General features: G+C 40.0%; 1 protein-coding gene across 3 annotated transcripts in view; it reads right to left on the bottom strand.

Moving 5' to 3' along the window:
• Positions 1-4,326: 4,326 nt before the first annotated feature.
• The window catches only part of IPO5 (importin 5), a gene marked incomplete at both ends in the record, with an annotated part of 62,617 nt that continues 48,065 nt past the window's right edge, over positions 4,327-18,878 (bottom strand). For all 3 annotated transcript variants that reach the window (XM_080689186.1, XM_080689187.1, XM_080689188.1), the window contains 11 exons: positions 4,327-4,413; positions 4,998-5,139; positions 7,475-7,703; positions 8,251-8,470; positions 12,033-12,155; positions 13,420-13,475; positions 13,558-13,669; positions 14,671-14,843; positions 15,675-15,771; positions 18,418-18,539; positions 18,626-18,758. In XM_080689186.1, coding sequence (XP_080545312.1) covers positions 4,327-4,413; positions 4,998-5,139; positions 7,475-7,703; positions 8,251-8,470; positions 12,033-12,155; positions 13,420-13,475; positions 13,558-13,669; positions 14,671-14,843; positions 15,675-15,771; positions 18,418-18,539; positions 18,626-18,758 — 1,494 coding nt within the window. The remainder of the gene's footprint in view (positions 4,414-4,997; positions 5,140-7,474; positions 7,704-8,250; positions 8,471-12,032; positions 12,156-13,419; positions 13,476-13,557; positions 13,670-14,670; positions 14,844-15,674; positions 15,772-18,417; positions 18,540-18,625; positions 18,759-18,878) is intronic.

Genomic DNA, 18,878 nt, shown 5'->3' with positions numbered 1-18,878 from the left:
TAATTTTGCAATCCATTCATCTGTTGATGGGAGATCTAGGTTGGTTCCATATTTTGACTATTACAAACTGTGCTGTTAACGTAGTTCTGATTTCAACTCCTCTGGAAAGATACCCAGGAGTGGTATAGCTGGATCAAATGGTGGATCTATTCCCAGTTTTCTAAAGAATCTCCACAGTGGCTGAACTACTCTGCACTCCCACCAACAGTGTTAAAGAGTTCCTCTTTCCCCACATCCTTGCCAGCAATTGTTTGATTTCATGTTTGCCACTCTGATTAGGGTTAGATAGGCCCCCTCCTTAAATTCAACTAAATCCCATCTAAGTATGTATGTAATTATATCTGTATTTATAGATAAGGCAGCTAAAGTATAGAGGTTGTAGGCAATGACTCTCTGGTTTAACAAAGTTTATAAAGCCAAGCTACTAATGATTTTAATCAGAAGTGAAACAAACCACGAGTCTACGTTTGTGGTTTCACTGGGATACAACCCCACCTAACTGTTCAGTGTTTGTACTACATGGCAAAGCTAAGCAGTGACGGAGACCTATGACCTATAAAGCCCCTAATATTTACTATCTAGTTCTTTATGGGATAAATGGGCAGACCTCTGGTCGCACCCACATACACCACCACCTCTCACACTGCATCTTAAACCTGAAGGACCAAGTTGCTGGGCTGCAATTCAAACCTTGATTCCCATTCTCTGGAGGGGAACTAAGTTCCGACCCAGAGCAAATGGCTCTATTCTTGATTTCCTTTATAATCCAAATCCTAGGCAATAAAGTGCAAGAGGAAATATAATGAGTCACTTAGAAATATACTCATTAAAGAGTTTTAGCTATTGCTTTTACTGAGATTTAAAAATTTGCAGGGTTTAACACAAAGACCCCTTTGGGGCTCCTTTTTTGGGAAGAGAATAATTTAGCTGTAACATCTCCAAAACGTTTGCCTTCATCTATTACTGTATATAACAAAGATTTTCAGCCCCAATACTGTCTGGTGTAGTCAGCACTACAGCTGTGAGGAAAAAGGGGGCAGGTCACGCCTAGGATGGCCTGAGGGTTAAAATCTGCCCCACTTAGCTCCCTGCTTCAGAGATGGAGGTGTTAGACTAAGAATTGTAATCTACTCCCAGGTTTGATGTGCACCCTGCAGGTAATTAACTTTCTTCCAAAGTAATGGTAACCACACTTTTAGGGCAAAGGACAAAAAAAGCAAAATGACTTCTATGAAAAAAGATGCAAGCCAGGCGTGGTGGTGCAGCTTGTAATCCTTGCGCTTGGGAGGCTGAGACAGGAGGATCGTGTGTGTTCGAAGCCAGCCTCAGCTACTTAGGTGAGACCCTGTTTCCAAATAAAGTATGAAACAGGTCTGGGAGTGTAGCCTGGAGGTAGAAAAGACCCTGAGTTCCACCTCCAGTACCACACACAAAACAAAAAAAAGATGCAGAAGTGCAATGCCAGCGATACTCTTAGAATAAAAGAAGGGTCAATCAAGTATTAACCATTCATTCATGGTACTGGGGATTGAGCCTAGAGGCATTCCACCTCCCAACTACACCCCCAGCCCCCCCCTTTTTTTTGGTTATAGGAAACATGGCTTTGCTAGGTTGCTGAAAGCCTCACCGGGTTGCTGAGGCTGTACTCGAATATGCAATTCTCCCATCTCAGCCTCCCAGGTATTGAAATTACAGGCCTACGCCTCCACACCAGACTGAGTAAATCTTAGCCTTTTAGACTACTTATCACTAAGCCCAAACAGGCAATCATCAAGATGATTAGATCATAAATGCGGTGCCTGCCTTGTTGTACATACTCCCCAATTTATTATGAGACCAAGTGCATCGAGCATGTTGATTTACTTACAGATTTACTGACGGTTCTGTTAAGTCAAACCACGACTCCAGAGTCATGATAAAAGTGTTTCATTACAGGAGGGTTCAGTTACCTTAAAGACAATTTTACTTTAAATTTCCAATAAAAGAATACTCCAAATTGAGTTATGCTAAGTTTCTAACACTTGTGCATGTAACTTGCTTTGTTACAAAATTTCCAGAAAATATTAAGAGCCACACACATTTTCCCCCCTCTAGAAATGGTTTGAATTCATAATGTATCATTACTTGCTGACAGGCAAGGTCAGAGAATTTGGTACAAAAGCCATGAGAAAAACACCCTAAGTATTTTCATCTTACCTAGACAGAACAAGGCATTAAAAATGTTGCTCTGGGTAATTTCAAAGAATTGTTAGTTCCGAGAACATCTTAATTCTGAAACCTGGGTTTCAGGAACACATCACATTAGCGGCCTTTAATACCAAACAGCCTTATTAACTTGATTCAATTTCTGTCATGCCTCTGCTTTTCTACTTCTATCAATAATATCTATACTATAGATACTTGTTGGTATACCCATTTGAGCACTCTGTTCAGAAATCAGGTAACATCAGGTATCCCATCCCATTACTGTTTAACTGGAGGAACTTGCTCCACGGACACAAGATTCTTCAAAACAACAAACCCACGTACCTTTTGACCACACTACCATCTGTTCTTAGAGGTATGTCACGTCTTTCTTTTTTTTTTTTTAAACCGTGTTCTATAACAAAAATTAGAAAGGGGTTGTCTTGACATATTTTTACTTCAACTCCCCCCTTGGTGTTGGAGTTTGAACCCAGAGGCAATCTGCCTCCAAGATACACCCCGGCCCTTTTTATCTTAAAACAGTCTAAGTTGATGAGGCTGGATTTGAAGAGATCACATTCCCAAGTACTGGGACTACAGGTGTATCCAATTCCTATTTTTTTCTACTTCAGAAATACAGGTATAAAGAGAGCTCGAAATATTACCACACCTTACAGGAGTCCCACAGGTACCCATGTCAAAGCAACGACTACAGCAAAGTTACTTATACAGCCCTCTGCCAGAGAGCAAAGCCTCGAGACTAAGCACCTTATGCTGCAACTGAGGCATATTTGAAGGGTATTTGCTATAAACCATTTAAATACAACCAATGCATCTATTCTATTCCACTTCAGATTTGGTTTTAATAAAGTAATACGAATCATTTAAAGAAAGAACTTTAATTTGAAATTCTGATCTATGCATAAAATTCATTTTCATATCACGGTTAAATTTAGTACAAACTATAAAAATGTTAACACTGAAGTTTTCAACAGAAATCTATTAAGATCCCTTAGAAAAACTATTTAGAGAAACAACAGCAAGTCACTTACTGCTACGAGGTTAATACATAAAGAAAAAAAACATTCACACATTTTGCTGAAATTTTCAGTAAATAATTTTAGCCATAATACTTATTGCAAAATTAAAAGTTCAAAGATTGTGTGTGGCTCTCTATAGCATTTACAATTTGTAATGAAAATACTAAGCCCAATCTTTTTTATCTAACCAGAACAATTCAAGTTTAAAAATCTATTGGTTGAAATTGCAACCTTAAGGATACCAACTGAATGAAATAGGTGCATAACTTGGCTTAAATTAATGTGGAAGACAGTAAAAACCAGATGCTTTCAAGGTTGAATTGCACAAGGAAAATATTAGAGGAAAAACATTCAGAGCCATAGCTATTACTTTAAAAAAATATTAGATCATTCTTATATTAAAAACATTAAATGAATCAAAGCCAGACAGTACTGAATTTTTACACAAGCTTCTTTGTATTTCAACGTTGTTTATTGAGGAGTGAATGAGAGACTACTGCCAGACATGCCAATGACACTTCACATTCAAGGGCTGGGGCCGCAAAGTCTCCCAGCTGAGTCCCTGCACAGGCCTTTTGGGAAAAACCAAAAGTGACATCAAATATGATAGCCTCATGCTTCATGTTTATAATCCGTTTTAACTTTTGCATCTACGGTTTTGGTGGGTAGAAGGCTTCCTTCTAGAACCTCAGAAAAAGACTCACATTCCAATTAATAGGATGTGCTCTAGGCATCGCAATTTAACACACATGTATGCTGAGTAACTGATGTATGCTGAGTAGCTGTTGTTCCTTAAATTGCCTCACAGCTAATGAGAAAATTGACTTTATTTCCCATTCCGTTCACATGGGTGGGATATACCAATAGAAAAATATTCTTCAGTGCTACTGTAGGGCTTACGGGGAACTCCTTCGTGGTCTCACAGAAATCCATTGCAATTCCACTCCGCACGGGGCTGCTCTTCCTGCCTGTGGATCTCCAGAAGAATGGCCTATACACAACACTACCGCTCTCTCCTGCTCAAAAATAAAACAAAGAAACCTAAACAAAAGGGTAAACGTTTATTTGGAGTTAGTTTTCCGGTGGGTGATATTAAGGCCCTTCAAGCAGAGTTCAGGAGCTCCTGTATGGCTGCCTGCTGCTCAGGACTGAGCTGTGCTATGCATTCAGTCCATAATCCTCCAGAAGTCTAGGGGGAAAAAAATGGAACAGATTTAGATAGGGTGAAGTGATCATTTTGGAAGATTTTAACAATCACTGTGTATACAAAGTAACAATGCCAAACATTTCTCTAAGTAGCTTAGTTTGAAGACTTGCTTGACCATGAAATCTATTTGTTTCTTCCAATTATTTACAGAAAGTTTTCTTCATTTCTGCACTGATAAAGCTATGGTAGCAGATGATACCTTAAAGTAACTTGTGTACCACACAAAGGCAGGTATATAGCAGAAATCATTTAAAATTTTTAGTATTTGACAACTTGCTAAGTCTCATCTTTCTTTCCTCCAGATAAGCAGAAACCCTGCTATTTAATGAACATATAAGCACCAACTGGAAGGCTTACAACCTCAAGCTGAAGATGAAGATTTTAGTTCTAGTAAATGGAACACGTGGATAGACTATATTAAATACAATCCACTTGTGGGTTGGAGATAAGAATATAAAAATTCAATTCCTTAGACTCATTAAATTCCTAGTTTCTTCTAATACAGAACAGAAAACAACATTAACTGGAAATGGTACCCCTTTCCCAATTCAACCAAATCTGCTTACTTGTACTTGGCGAACTACATTAGCCAAACGTTTGGCACAAGGATCTTCATGTTTAATGGCCTCATGTATTTCTCCATCTGCAATTATATTGAATATTTTGGGCAGATTGGTATTGTTTGGGCCAAGAACAATTGGGTGATTGCTGAAAAAGAAAAAAAAAACTTTTGTAAATGAAACTGATAAGAAATAACTCAAGTTTTCACACATTACTATACTTTTTTCTAAAAATGACTATGTTTACTAAAATCAACAGCCTTTTATATTCAGAAAAATCAGCTAATTTCATATAGAGGTTTCCGTTTCTTCCTTAATGTAACTCAGGGAAAACACTTGGGTTTGGTGGCAAATGCTTCTAATACCAGTACTTGAGAGGCTGAGAATGGAGGACCACAAGTTTGAAGCTAGCCTCCACTAGTTAGTGAAGCTCTCAGCAGCTCAGTGAGACCCTGTTTCCAAATAAAAAAATCAAAGAGGTCTGGGGTATAGCCCAGACGTAGAAGGTCCCTGGGTTCCATCCTCAGTACCACAAAACAAAAACAACGTGGTTCATCTCTCAGCACTGTGTTAAGGGCTAAACAGAATGTGTTTAAGTGCTTTATACTTTGGGATGCACTTTTTAAAAAGCAAGATAGCAAGCCAGGCGTGGTGGCGCCCGCTTGTCATCCCAGCATTCGGGAGGCTGAGACAGGAGGATCATGGTTCGCAGACAGCCTCAGCTACTTAGTGAGGCCCTTTGAAACTCAATGAGACCCTGTTTCAAAATAAAGAATAAAAAACAGGGCTGGGGGTGTTGCAAAGTGGCAGAATGCCTCTGGGCTCCATCTGGAGTACCACAAAAATAAATAAATAAAATATAGAAGATATAAAGTGGGGCATGGTGGCGCATGCTTGTAATCCTAGTACTTGGGAGGCTGAGATAGGAGGATCATCACAGGTTCACAGCCAAACTCAACTACTTAGGGCTGGGGATATAATTTGGGAGTACAATGCCCCTGGGTTCAATCCTCAGCACTGCCCCCCTCAAAAAAAAAAAAAAAAAAAAAGGCACGATATTACTAAGTATAAGCTTAACACAAATTAAATGGTTTCTATAGAAACCTGAAATTAAAGAAATTATATGGACATTTCAAAAATAAGCTGGGAAGCCTGTTGTGGTGGCACACGCTTGTAATCACAGCATTTGGGAGGGTGACACAGGACTGCGGTTCACAGCCAGGCTCAGCTACTTAGTGAGGTCCTTTGCAACTCAGTGACACCATGTTTCAAAAGAAATAATGAAAAATAGGTCTAGGAATGTAGTTTAGAGGTAGAATGCCCCTGGGTTCCATCCCCAGTACCACAAAAAAATAAAAATAAATAAAAATAAATAAATAAAAATAAGCTGGGAAATAAACTCCAGGCAGGTTTAATGGAAAGAAACATAATAGTGGGTTTAAGTAGACTTCTAGTCTTTGTCGTCAAGGGAACTTCAGAGTAGTCACTTCCAAGGAGAGGATCAAGTACGCATGACTGAGAACTGGTCACTGCAGATGCAGGGGCAGATAAGGATGGTAGAGTGTGTGGGGTAACTATCACATTCCTTCCAGAGCTTCTCAGTAAGACTAAAACGCAGTATTTTTGTAAACCTGAACATACATAGGCAGGAAAGAATATGCTGCTGGCATATACCTGAGACTGCAACTCTTGGATTTATTAATAAAATAAAACCAGTAATTAGCCCCTAAAGACATAGCCAAGGACAAACTAATACTAGGAAATGTGGACTTAAGAAACCTAGACACCAAAAAATAGGGCTTTCTACAACCTCTGTGTCACTGCAGCTCTTAAGATATGTTAGAGCATAAAACTGTTAGTAACGACATAGCCTAGGCCCACACATGGTGGCCTTTCTGGTATCCTTCCCTGATACCACTCATTATATCAAATTCTGAGAAAAAAAAGACCATAATTTTAGAGAGCCAAATAATGTTACTAACAATTTACTTCAGCCAGGACTGGTGGTCCAAGCCTGTAATTCTAGTTCGTGGAAAGCTGCTGGGGAATCACAAGTTCGAGGATAGCCTCAAAAATTTAGCACAGCACTCAGAAATTTAGTTAAAACCTCATGTCAAAATAAGAAAAAGAAAAAAAAAAAAAAGGGCAGGGGGTTTATCTCAGAGGTAGAATGGACCTGGCTTCAACCCCCAGCATAAAACAAAAAACAAAATTCCCCAACAAAAACCTAGTGCTGTTTATGTCAAATACAGTGGGTCATAAAATACTAGAAAACTCTCAAAACACCTACTGAATTTAATTTCATAAAGAACTCAAAATTAAGTCTTGTATGAAGGCAAATCTGAACTGTGCTATGGTTTCTGAACGTAACTTTTAGGAGCGTTAATTTACTGTGGGTTAAACCTTGCAAGAGTGACTTTAGGGAGCAAGCGCAAGGAAGCATGTGCTCTGTGAGAGCAAGACAAGGCCGGCTTCGCTCTCACCTTTCGATCAGGTCGCAGAGGTAACTGAAAGTCTGAACGGCCTCTTCTTTGTCTTCATGCAGTGGAAGCCAAGACAACCAGTGTGGTAGGACTTCTTCAACATTCACACAGTCGGGCTTGAACTTCATAATTTTCCCTACTGCTGAGATGCAGTTCTCTGTAGCATTGACGTTTTCTTTGGTCTTAGAATCCGCAGACTGAATAACTCTTACAAGCAGTGGCAGGGCTTCTAAAACAAGATATGAAAAAAAATTACTTAAACCTCATATTTTCATGCAAATAAACAAATACTTTTATCTTAAGTTTAGCTATGGACTATGCTGAAGAAATTTTAACATGTACGGAAAAGTCTGTTTTTGGCTTCACTATCACAGAACAGTAAGGGGACACTGCCCAGCAGAGAAGGGGCACTAGTATTCTAACTTAGAGACCCAGATTTACACTGTCCATCATCCACAGGGACTTGGCTTTAAAGGCTGCCTACCTATATTCCCTATTAGACTTTAAAAGTTCTCTACAAAGGCTATGGCCCACACCCCAAAGGAAATGTACCCTGGGAGGTAGGAGTGGGGAAGCTGTGATTTCACTCAGATCTCACTTTCATTTCTGTGAGGATAAACTCGATAAATTCCTAAGTGCTACAGGTGAGGTATTTGAAAAGGGGGAAGAGAATAAAGCAGAACCAACTATACACTGTTTAGGAGTGGAGCTAAGAGGATGAGCGAGGCATAAGTGGTGTCTGGAATAAAACACATGCAATGGTATGACAAGAGTACCTGTGCAAAAAGGGCGATAGTTGTCTCCGCCGTACTGTGCCATGACCCCCAGGCCATACGCAGCAGCTTGCCTCACTTCTGGACTGCTGTCACACACATACTGAAGCATCGGCCTTAAGAAATATTCTGCATACTTAAACGAGGCTGGACTACAGTGCTCGATGACATCATCGAAGATGCATAATCCCCATTGTCTGTCTGGCCAAGGTCTATGCGGGCACTACAAAGAAGAGTCTATTAAGCTTCAAATATTGGTGGAGATAAAGAATGTCAAGAAATATTCACTGTAGAGATCTGCTTAAACTGACATGCCTGATAACAGGAAATGGAAAAACACAGGAACAAATACTTCTTGTGACTATTAAGCTAATGAAATTCAGGATTTCCTTTTTGGTGTGTGGTACTGGGGATTGAATCCAGGGGCATTCTACCTCCTACCTATACTCTCAGCTTCATTTTATTATAAAACAGGGTGTCACTAGATTGATAACAGTCTAACTGCTTGCTGAGGCTTCTTCAAACCTGCAATTCTCCTGTCTTAGTCTCCCAAGTACCTGGGATTGTGTGTGTGTTACTGGGGATATAACCCAAGAACATTCTACCTCCGAGCTACACCAACAGCCCTATTTTTTATTTTTTTTTTTGTGGCATTGGGGTTCCTGGAAGCCCTTCTACCTCTGGGCTACACTCCCAGACCTATTTTATATTTTTATTTGGAAACAGAGTCTCTTAAGCCAGCATGGCTGGCTTCGAACCTGTGCGATCCTCCTGTCTCCGCCTCCCAAGTGCGGGGATTACAAGCGTGCGCCACCACGCCTGGCTATTTTTTATTCTTTATTTAGAAATGGGGTCTCACTGAGTTGCAAAGGGCCTAAGTAGCTGAAGCTACCACGATCCTCCTGTCTCGGCCTCTCAAATACTGGGATTACAAGTGTGCAACCACACTTGGCTTTCTGAACAAGCCTATACTACCATGCCTAGCAAATTCAGAATTTTCTGAAATCCAGGACTAAAAGATTTGTATGTGAGGAAGGTATGGTGATGCATGCCTGTAATCCCAGGTACTTGGGAGGTGGAGACAGGAGGACTGCAGGCTCCAAGCCAGCTTCAACAATTTATTTTACTTTTTTTTTTAGGGTCTGGGGGTGGAACCCAGGGGCATCTGACCTCCGAGGTACACCTCCTGACCTATTTTTTATTTATTTTGAAACCGGGTCTCACTGAGTTCCAGAGGGCCTAAGTAGCTGAGGATGTTTGTGAACTGGGATCCTCCGGTCTTAGCCTCCTGAATGCTGGGATTACAAGCGCGTGCCACCACACCCGGCTCAGCTTCAAGAAAAATAAAACGAGCTGTGGTATAGCTTGGAGAAGGAATAGCCCTGGGTTCAATCCCCAGTACCAAAAAAGAGTTTTATAGTGTTTTTTTTTTTTTGGTACTGGGGATTGAATGTAGAGGCATTCTACCTCCAAGCTATATTCCTAGACCAGTTTTATTGTCAAACAGGGTCCCACTAGGTTTCTGAGAGCCTCACTCTGAGGCTGGCTTTGAACCTGTGATCCTGTCTCAGCCTGAGATTACAAGCATGCACCACCAGGCCTGGCAGAATTTGTGTGTGTGTTTTTTATTTAACACAACACAATCTGACACTTAGTGGCGGTGATGTTTATAATAAATTTATTCTGTAAAAAGACTAAAGGAGTCAGTGGTAGGTACATGCAGTCCCAACTAGTTAGGACTCTTGAGGCAGGAGGACTGCCTACACCCAGGGGTTTAGGCCAGTCTGGGCAACACAGTGAGATCCCACCTCGAAAATCAGGCCAACAACAGGAATAACAACAAAAGCTGGAAAGATCTTAGCTGTTAATTTGTACCTTTTTTTGAAATTTGAAAATGTAAGCCCATTATGTAATAATGTGTCAATGAAGGTTCATTAACTGAAACAAATCTACTATTTGGTGGAAAGAGTTGATAATTGGGGAGGCTGTGTAGGTATGGGGACAGAGGTATATGGCAATTCTGAAATTTTCCACTCAAAAGTGTTTGAAAATATAAAATTCAATGAACTGGGCGTGGTGGCGCACCCTTGTAATCCCAGAGCTTGGGAGGCTGAGACAGGAAGATCGCATAGGTTTGAAGCCAGCCTCAGCTACTGAGTGAGGCTCTCAGCAACTTAGTGAGTCCCTGTTTCCAAATAAAGTATAAAATAGGTCTGTGAGTATAACCTGGAGGTAGAAAGCCCCTGGGTTCCACCCCCAGTAGCCCCCTCAATATATATGTATATGTATATGTATGTATGTATGTATGTATGTATGTATGTATGTATGTATGTGTGTGTGTAACATTTAGACATTAAATATATAAGGCCAAGCCGGGCATGGTGGCGCACGCTTGTAATCCCCATGCTTGGGAGGCGGAGACAGGAGGATCATGCTGGTTCGAAGCCAGCCTTGCTGGCTCAAGAGACCCTGTTTCCAAATTTAAAAAAATATATAAAAATAGGTCTGGGAGTGTAGCCTGGAGATAGAAGGGTTTCCAGGAACCCCCGTACTACCAAAAATAAAATAATAATATATATGCATATAAGCCTATTATCATCATTCCTGGCTATACACAGGATCATAAGTAGTGACTGCTATTGCCATCTAAAAAGAATCATAATAATAATAAAAAAAAATCACTGAAGCCGGTGTGGTGGCACACACTTGTAATCCCAGTGCTTGGGAGGCTGAGAAAGGATCACACAGGTTTGAAGCCAGCCTCAGCTACTGAGTAAGGCTCTCAGCAACTTAGCGAGAACCTGTTTCCAAATAAAGTATAAAAATAGGTCTTGAATTATAGCCCAGAGGTAGAAAAGCTCCTAGGCTCCACCCCAAGTACCACAAAAAACCAAAAAGAAATAGCTGAAATCAGGTATGGTGGCATACACCTATAATTCCAGTACATGGGAGGCTGAGACAGGAAGCTCACAGGTTCAAGCCTCAGCAAGTAGTGAGATGCTCATCAATCTAGTGAGACCTTGTTTCAAACATTAATATAAAACAGGGCTGGTGGTATAGCTTGGAGACAGAATGTGCCTGGAATCAATCCTCAGTAACACCAAAAAAACCCCACACTTGTATGTTTTGAAAATACAATATTATTGGTTTATGAAAAATCTAATTAGCAATTTCCAAGAACATACAGAGACTAATAGCCAGGCATGGTGGCACACATGTGTAATCCCAGTACTTGGGAGGCTGAGACAGAAGATCACAGATTCGTCACCAGCCTCAGCTACTTAGTGAGGCCCTCTGCAACTTAGCGAGACCCCGTTTCAAAATAAAGAATAAAGCAATAGGGCTGGGAGTGTAGCTCAGTGGCAGATTACCCCTCGGTTCAGTAGTCCCTAGTAGTACACATATAAATAAAAGAACATATCGAGTAAAGAAATGTTTTAAAAGCACAGTGGCCAGGCATGGTGGTGCAGACTTGTAATGCCAGTATTTGGGAGGCTGAGACAGGAGGATGGTGGTTCACAGACAGCCTCAGCTACTTAGTGAGCCCCTTTGCGACTCAGTGAGACCCTGTTTCAAAAAGAAAGAATAAAAAAATAGGGTTGGGGGCGTAACTTGGAGGTGAAATGTCTCTGGGATCCATCCCTAGTGCTGCAAAAAAAAAAAAAGAGAAAAGAAAGGTGGAAAATACATGTATAAGACCCATTTTAACGTGAAGTATAAGATTTTATATATTGTAATGAAAGAATTTCAAGTTAACTATCCAAAATAACTGTTAGAATACTTACAATTAGGTTGACAATTAATGGAAGGAATTGTTCAAACCACGGTAACACCTTTTCCTTGTAGCTACTGAATATCGAGTGCAAAATATCTGACACTTTGGTCAGAATATAAACATCATTATCATCCTAAAAAAAAAAGACACAAACACATCCAGATGGGTTAAAACATCTTATTACCAATGCTAACACATTTATAAAAATCTAAGAAATACAGAAAATAAAATTCTCTTTCCAATCTTAAGGGCTTATCAAGAATCTAGAGACAGAAATAACCTTAGAGATCTAATTTTAAATATAGCCAGGTGTGGTGGTGCACACCTGTAATCCCAGTACTTGGGAGGCTAAGACAGAAGGATTGCAGGTTCAAGACCAGCCTTAGAAACCAAACCAGATCTTGTTTAAAAATGAAGATTTAATAGTGCTGAAGTATAGCACTTAGATGTTGAATGCCCCTGTGATAAATCCCCAATACTAAAAAGGAAAACAAGAAAAAAGAAAAAAAAAAGATTGAATGTCATGTCTCTTATTTGCCTGTGGAAAAAGAAATGTGTGACAAGTACTGTACTCACTGTAAAAAATTTCCTTAGAACATACTCAAAAGTAATTATTTGAAAAATGACCTGTGATTTGCTATCCCTACCCACTGTTTTCGGCAGAGTGCTTCTTATTAGGAGGGAAGTGGTGGGGGCCTGGGGTCTAGTGGCCAGTGGTGACACGAGCCACCAGCATGTGAATACTGGCCCATCAGAGTACATTCCAGATGCTGGACCCATGCACAGCTGAAACGCTTGACGGTGTCACAAGAAAACTGCGCAACATGGTAAACAGGCCTGCCAGTCAACAGAATCAGTCTGGGCAACCACTTAACTTCTGGAGTCCGAGGACAGTCATTTTAAAGTAGCAAAAGCAGCCAGGCGTGGTGGCGCACGCTTATAATCCCAGGATTTGGGAGGTTGAGACCGGAGGATTGCGGTTCGTGGACAGCCTCAGCTACTTAGTGAGGCCCTCTGCAACTTAGTGAGACCCTGTTTCAAAATAAAGAATTAAAAAATAGGGGCAGGGGGTGTAGCATGGAGATCGAATGCCCCTGGGTTCTACCCCCCAGGTCCACAAAAAAGGGGGGGGGGCAAAAGCGCGACCAAATACAAACAATTTTTCTGAGAAACGTAAAAAGAAAATACCAGGTAAACTCTAAGGCATTTTGATGTGTGAGGTATTGCAAAAAAAAATGTGTACAGACCACCCAAGACAGAAATTAGTTTCAAATTAAGATGAAAGGACAGACTCCCCTGATAAAACTACTCATACGAATGACAAATAAGATTAATTAGAAAAGTATTTAAAAATCTTTCAGATGCAAATAGCCATGTAAATGAAGGGAACAACTCACCTCATCTTGCAGTGACTCTTCAACCTGTTCATCATAGTCTTCATCTTGTCTTTTAACTAAAACACACCCAAATAAATGTTTTTAAATAATCACCAAAAAGTCAAGGATTTCATTCAGAAGTAAGTGTGAAAAACGTACCTTGCCGCAACTCTTGATTTTTAAAATGTTCTTCAAGTTTTGCTTTCAGTATACCTCCCAGTTCTTCAAAGTGTTCATTATTAAGGCATCCATCTCCCATCACTTCAATGCACTAATGAGGGCGAAAAAAGCAAGCCATCTATAAGACTTAAAGGGTGTGTGTGTGTGTGTGTGTGTGTGTGTGTGTGTGTGTGTGTAGTACTGCGGATTGAATCCAGGGGCACTCACCTCTGAGCCCCAGCCCTAATTTTTTTTTTTTTTTATTGTGAAACAGGCTCTCACTAGATTGCTGAGTCTTGCTACATTGTCAATGCTGTCCTCAACCTGTGATCCTCCTGTCTCAGCCTCCCAAACACTGTGATTATACATATGTGCCACCATGCCTGGTAGAAATAAAGTTAAAAGTGTATAGGACAGGAGCTGGACATAAATTGGAGTTAATGCCTAAGCTTCTGTAGTTGGAATTATTAGGTATATGATAGTAAAGACTGGTACAGAGTATTGAATATTGCTTCTGGGTTTCCAAAGGGCATATGTTTCCACATCTTTACCCATACCCTTTCTTTCCATCTGTAATGCCCTTCTTCAGGGTAAATTTACCATTTTTTTAATGTCTACTCCTAAGCAAACAAAAATAAGACCAGCAAAAATTGAACAGTGTCAGAAAAAAAGTTATATATGCTATAGCATACTTGAAAACCACTAATTTAGCCGAACATGGTGGCACAAACTTGGAATCCCAGTACTCGGGAGGCTTACACAGAAGGATTGCGATTCACAGCCAGCCTCAGCTAGTGAGGCCCCGTGCAACTTAGTGAGACCTTTTTCAAAATAAAGAATAAAAAAATCAGGCTGGGGGTGTAGCTCGGAGGTAGAATAAATACCTTTGGGTTTCATCCTCAGTTCTGCAAAAATTAAAATAAAAACCACTAGCTTTCCCAATTTATTTACCAACACTAACAAATGAACACCTTACAAATACTTTATTTTTGGCATAGGGTCTCACTGGTTTTAAACCTGAGGCCCTCTGTCCCAGTCTCCCAAGTACTGAGATTACAGGCACGTGCCACCATGTCTGGTTTTAAATATTTTTTTTCAGAGAACAACAATCACCTTGGCGAAAGAATGCATGATTTCTGAGAGAACATCTGAATCTGGCTCTGTGCCAATGGCCTTGATTAAAGCATCACACATGAAATGCCACATCTGTGTGAGATACTCGGGACCCCGGACCCTTGCACACTCCAGGAGAAGAGGCATGGACTCTGCTGCTGCCACGCGAACACGTTTTCTTGTTAAGGAAATGTGATCACTAAGGAATCCCAAGACTGTCCCAGCATCCTGCTTGCTTAAACGTTAAGTATCACTGTGTTCACAGGAGTGCTTTGCAACTTCTGTTTATCCAAGTCAAGAGCTTATGCTAAATATAAAACGTGTATAAAAATAGAAGTCTCCCTCTCCACAGGATACCTTCTGTTGCTCCTACAATGCAGGAGGGAATGAGCCTTGGGACAGGAACGTCGACTGCTCAAATAGAACAGGCTGTGAAGCATGAGAACCCTGACCCCAAACTGCAATACAGTCAAAGGAAGCACCATCTTGAGAAAACCGCTGGGGCTTCAATGCTGGGCTGCCTTTCTGGTTTTCAGTAGAGTAAGCTGCTCTCCTCACCTAACATGTATCAAGTCTTACAACTTCCTCTTGAAAGCAGTTCTGCTTCACCCTGACATCACAGAAAGTCTGCTGGGCAAAAGCTATCTTCCACAGAGGACATACTAACAGGACACCAAATGAGAATTCTGGAGCCAGCAGCTCTGAATATGAGCCTGGCCTCTGCCTGTTTGCATTTTACCCAATCTATGAACATGTGGGTATGAAGGTATAAAAATACATCTATACCATTAATTATGACCATCATTAAGTTGAGATTTACCACGAGGTGTTTCTCCCCAATTCTATCAAAGAAAACAAAGTGTTAGGGGGTATCCAATCTATAAATTAATAAAGGTCTTAAAAATATAATGGTGATAGATACTTCAGCTATCACAATCGAATACTTAATGATGCTATAGTTTTACTAAATCTAGACATTTTTTGTATTAACTGCTGTAGGATATCATCATGGAAATAAAATTTCAGCAAAGGGACCATCAGTTTGACGACTTGTTCGGTATATTCCACAAAACCTTCCTTTAACTCCTTGGCATAGCAAACCTGAAAAAAAGTATGAAGAAAGAAATCAAGATTCATGTCACAGCTCTTCTTTCCTTTCCTATCAGTGTTAGGATCCAACCAGGGCCTCAGGCATGTGGGCAAGTGCTCAGCCACTGAGGTGCATCCCTGACCCAGGTTGGTTCTCAAGTATTAATATACTTATGAACAGGAAACCACAGGCCCATAAAATGATGCATCCAGACTAGAACTACATCTATAGTTGCATGAAGAATCTCAAATTAGTCTTCTCACTAAAAATAACTGTCAGATGAGAAGGGCCATAAACTGATTGTAATATATACTGTTATATTTCTTGTGTCTGGGGAAGATTTACAAGTTTCAGTACTACGAAAGTGCTCCAAACAAAATATATCATCTGAGGAAAATAGTTTGAAAAGTGTCAAAACTTGAAAAATCAAAAGACAGGCTTATGTTCTGTTGTGTTTTTATTAAAAACAGTATATCAGCGAGCCGGGCGTGGTGGCGCACGCTTGTAATCCCCGCGCTTGGGAGGCTGAGACAGGAGGATCGCACGGGTTCAAAGCCAGCCTCAGCTACCTAGTGAGGCTTTCAGCAACTTAGTGAGACCCTGTTTCCAAATAAAATATAAAAAAGGCCTGGGAGTATAGCCCGGAGGTATAAAGCCTCTGGGTTCCACCCCCAGTACCACCAAAAAAAAATAAAATATAAAAAAATAAAAATAGGATTATCAACTGGGCGTGGAGACACACACTTGTAATCCCAGTGCTTGGAGGCTGAGAAAGGAGGATCGTAGGTTCGAAGCCAGCATCAGTTACTTAGTGAGGCTCTCAGCAACTCAGTGAGACCTTGTTTCCAAATAAAGTATAAAATAGGTCTGGGAGTATAGCCCAGAGGTAGAAAAGCTCCTGGGTTCCACCCCCAGTAACACACACACACACAGTCACACAAACCAGGATCTCAGCCACGTGTGGTGGCACACACTTGTAATCCCAGTACTTGGGAGACTGAGACAGGAGGATCATAGGTTCACAGCCAACCTCAGCTGCTTAGTGAGGCCCTCTGCAATGTGGTAAGACCCTATTTCCAAATAAAGAATAAAAAATAGGGCAGGGGTTTAGCTCAGAGTTCAACCCCCAATACTGCGAAACCCAAGCAAACCAACCAAAAACAACAGAAAAAGATATCACAAAAATCTAAAATATTTCTAAATTAAAGGCATTATTGAAGACAATAAGCTCACAAAGTATATTTTTAAATAAATTAAGAATGTTATTGTTAACTTATCACCAATATAAAATATAATTAAGCTGCTTTTATTAGGGCTACATTAAATTTATAATATACCATAATTTAATTCTAACTTTTAAATACCTGCTCATAAAGAAAACAGAAAACTCAAAGACTAATATATATATTAAAAATAACCCTTTAAGATCATAGTAGATGTTAACATTTTTATTTTCTTACCATGTTTATTTTTTAGGTAACTGAAACTATACTAGTTTACCTTTACTTTGAATACCACAAGCACATTTCTGTTTACTTAGTCAAAGGACATTCTTAGCTACAAAATGAGCATGAAACAAAAATCCTTCCTTCACAGACTCAAACTCTAATCCTTTGGAAACTACATATACTCCAGGACATAGCAATTATCATTCAGGTTGTTCAATGATTTTTGCTACTAAAAACAGCATGGATGATAAAGGTTTAATCCACAGGATTAATTTAAGAAGAAATATTAAACCAAAGGTATCTACATTTTTTATTATTAAGTCTTTATTAATATAAGGATTGCATGTATAAAGAAAAATTCCTATAACATAAAGGACTTTTATCAATAGTGTCTTTCAGTTTCTTCATCTACAAAAGGGATCTACCACTGCCTCATATCGTTTAGGGGCCTTCAGTGAATGAAGTAATAATGCCCATATATTATTATTATTATTATTATTATTATTATTATTATTATTATTATTCAGCAAATCAAATATTTTTATTTTTATTGGTACACTGTAGTGAGGCATCTTAATGGGGTACAAGATGGTAGAAGCACATCTATAGTTATTTATTTATTTAGTGGTAATGGGGATAGAACCCATGGGGGGCATTCTCTCTCTGAGCTACACCCCCAGCCCTGTTTTTTTATTCTTTATTTTGAAACAGGGTCTCACTGAGTTGCAAAGGGCCTCACTAAGTAGCTGATGCTGTCCGTGAACTGCGATCCTCCTGTCTCAGGCCTCCCGAATGCTGGGATGACAGTGTCTGCCACCACACCCGGCCTTTTTTTTTTTTTTTTTTTTTTAAGATATTTCTGGGTCTTAGCTGGACGTGGTGGTGCACGCTTTTGTAATCCCCGCGCTTGGGAGGCTGAGACAGGAGGATCGCACAGGCTTGAAGCCAGCCTCAGCTACTTAGTGAGGCTCTCAGCAACTTAGTGAGACCCTATCTCCAAATAAAGTATAAAATAGGTCTGGGAGTCTGGGAGTATAGCCTGGAGGTAGAAAGCCTCTGGATTCTACCCCAAGTACCACCAAAAAAAAAAAAAAAAGATATTCCTGGGTCTTCAAAGAAATTTCTTTAGCAGCTACTAAAACCATTCCTATGAGAAACATAAATGAGAGTTTGTATAAAATGAAGTTTAGTAAAATTGTAGTCTCATACCAACATCTGGCAAGCGGTTGATTTTTCTTCTAGTCCTGCAGTTTTAATACCAAAACTCTGCTGATCTCCAAGGTTCACAAACTCCCAGCCATCATCATCACTCATATTCTCCATGTCTTGGGCTATTAACAGAGAAGAAACAAATGCTCATGAAAAATAATGAAAACGACAGACTCAGAACTGATGTGCCCTCGTGAAGAGCACCTACTATCAAGAAGCGCGACTTCAGGCTTAATGGAAGCTGTCTTCATTAGAGGCCCCATGACCACTGGAAGGTATTGCTGAAATTCTTTCCCAAGGATTTTGCACATTCTGGCCCATGCCGAGATCATGTAAGAGATCTGGAAAAAATAAAAATGTAAACAGATTTTAAAACAACAGGTAAACAGGACATGATAGAAGATATTCCCTATTTCAGAGAAGAAATGTTCTCTTGATATGTTCACAGCACCTTAATAAAC

Source organism: Muscardinus avellanarius (genome assembly GCF_963383645.1).
Source record: "Muscardinus avellanarius genome assembly, chromosome: 2".
Lineage (NCBI taxonomy): Eukaryota > Metazoa > Chordata > Mammalia > Rodentia > Gliridae > Muscardinus > Muscardinus avellanarius.
The sequence above is the reverse complement of the archived record's forward strand: the minus strand, read 5'-3'. Positions and strand labels throughout refer to the sequence as shown.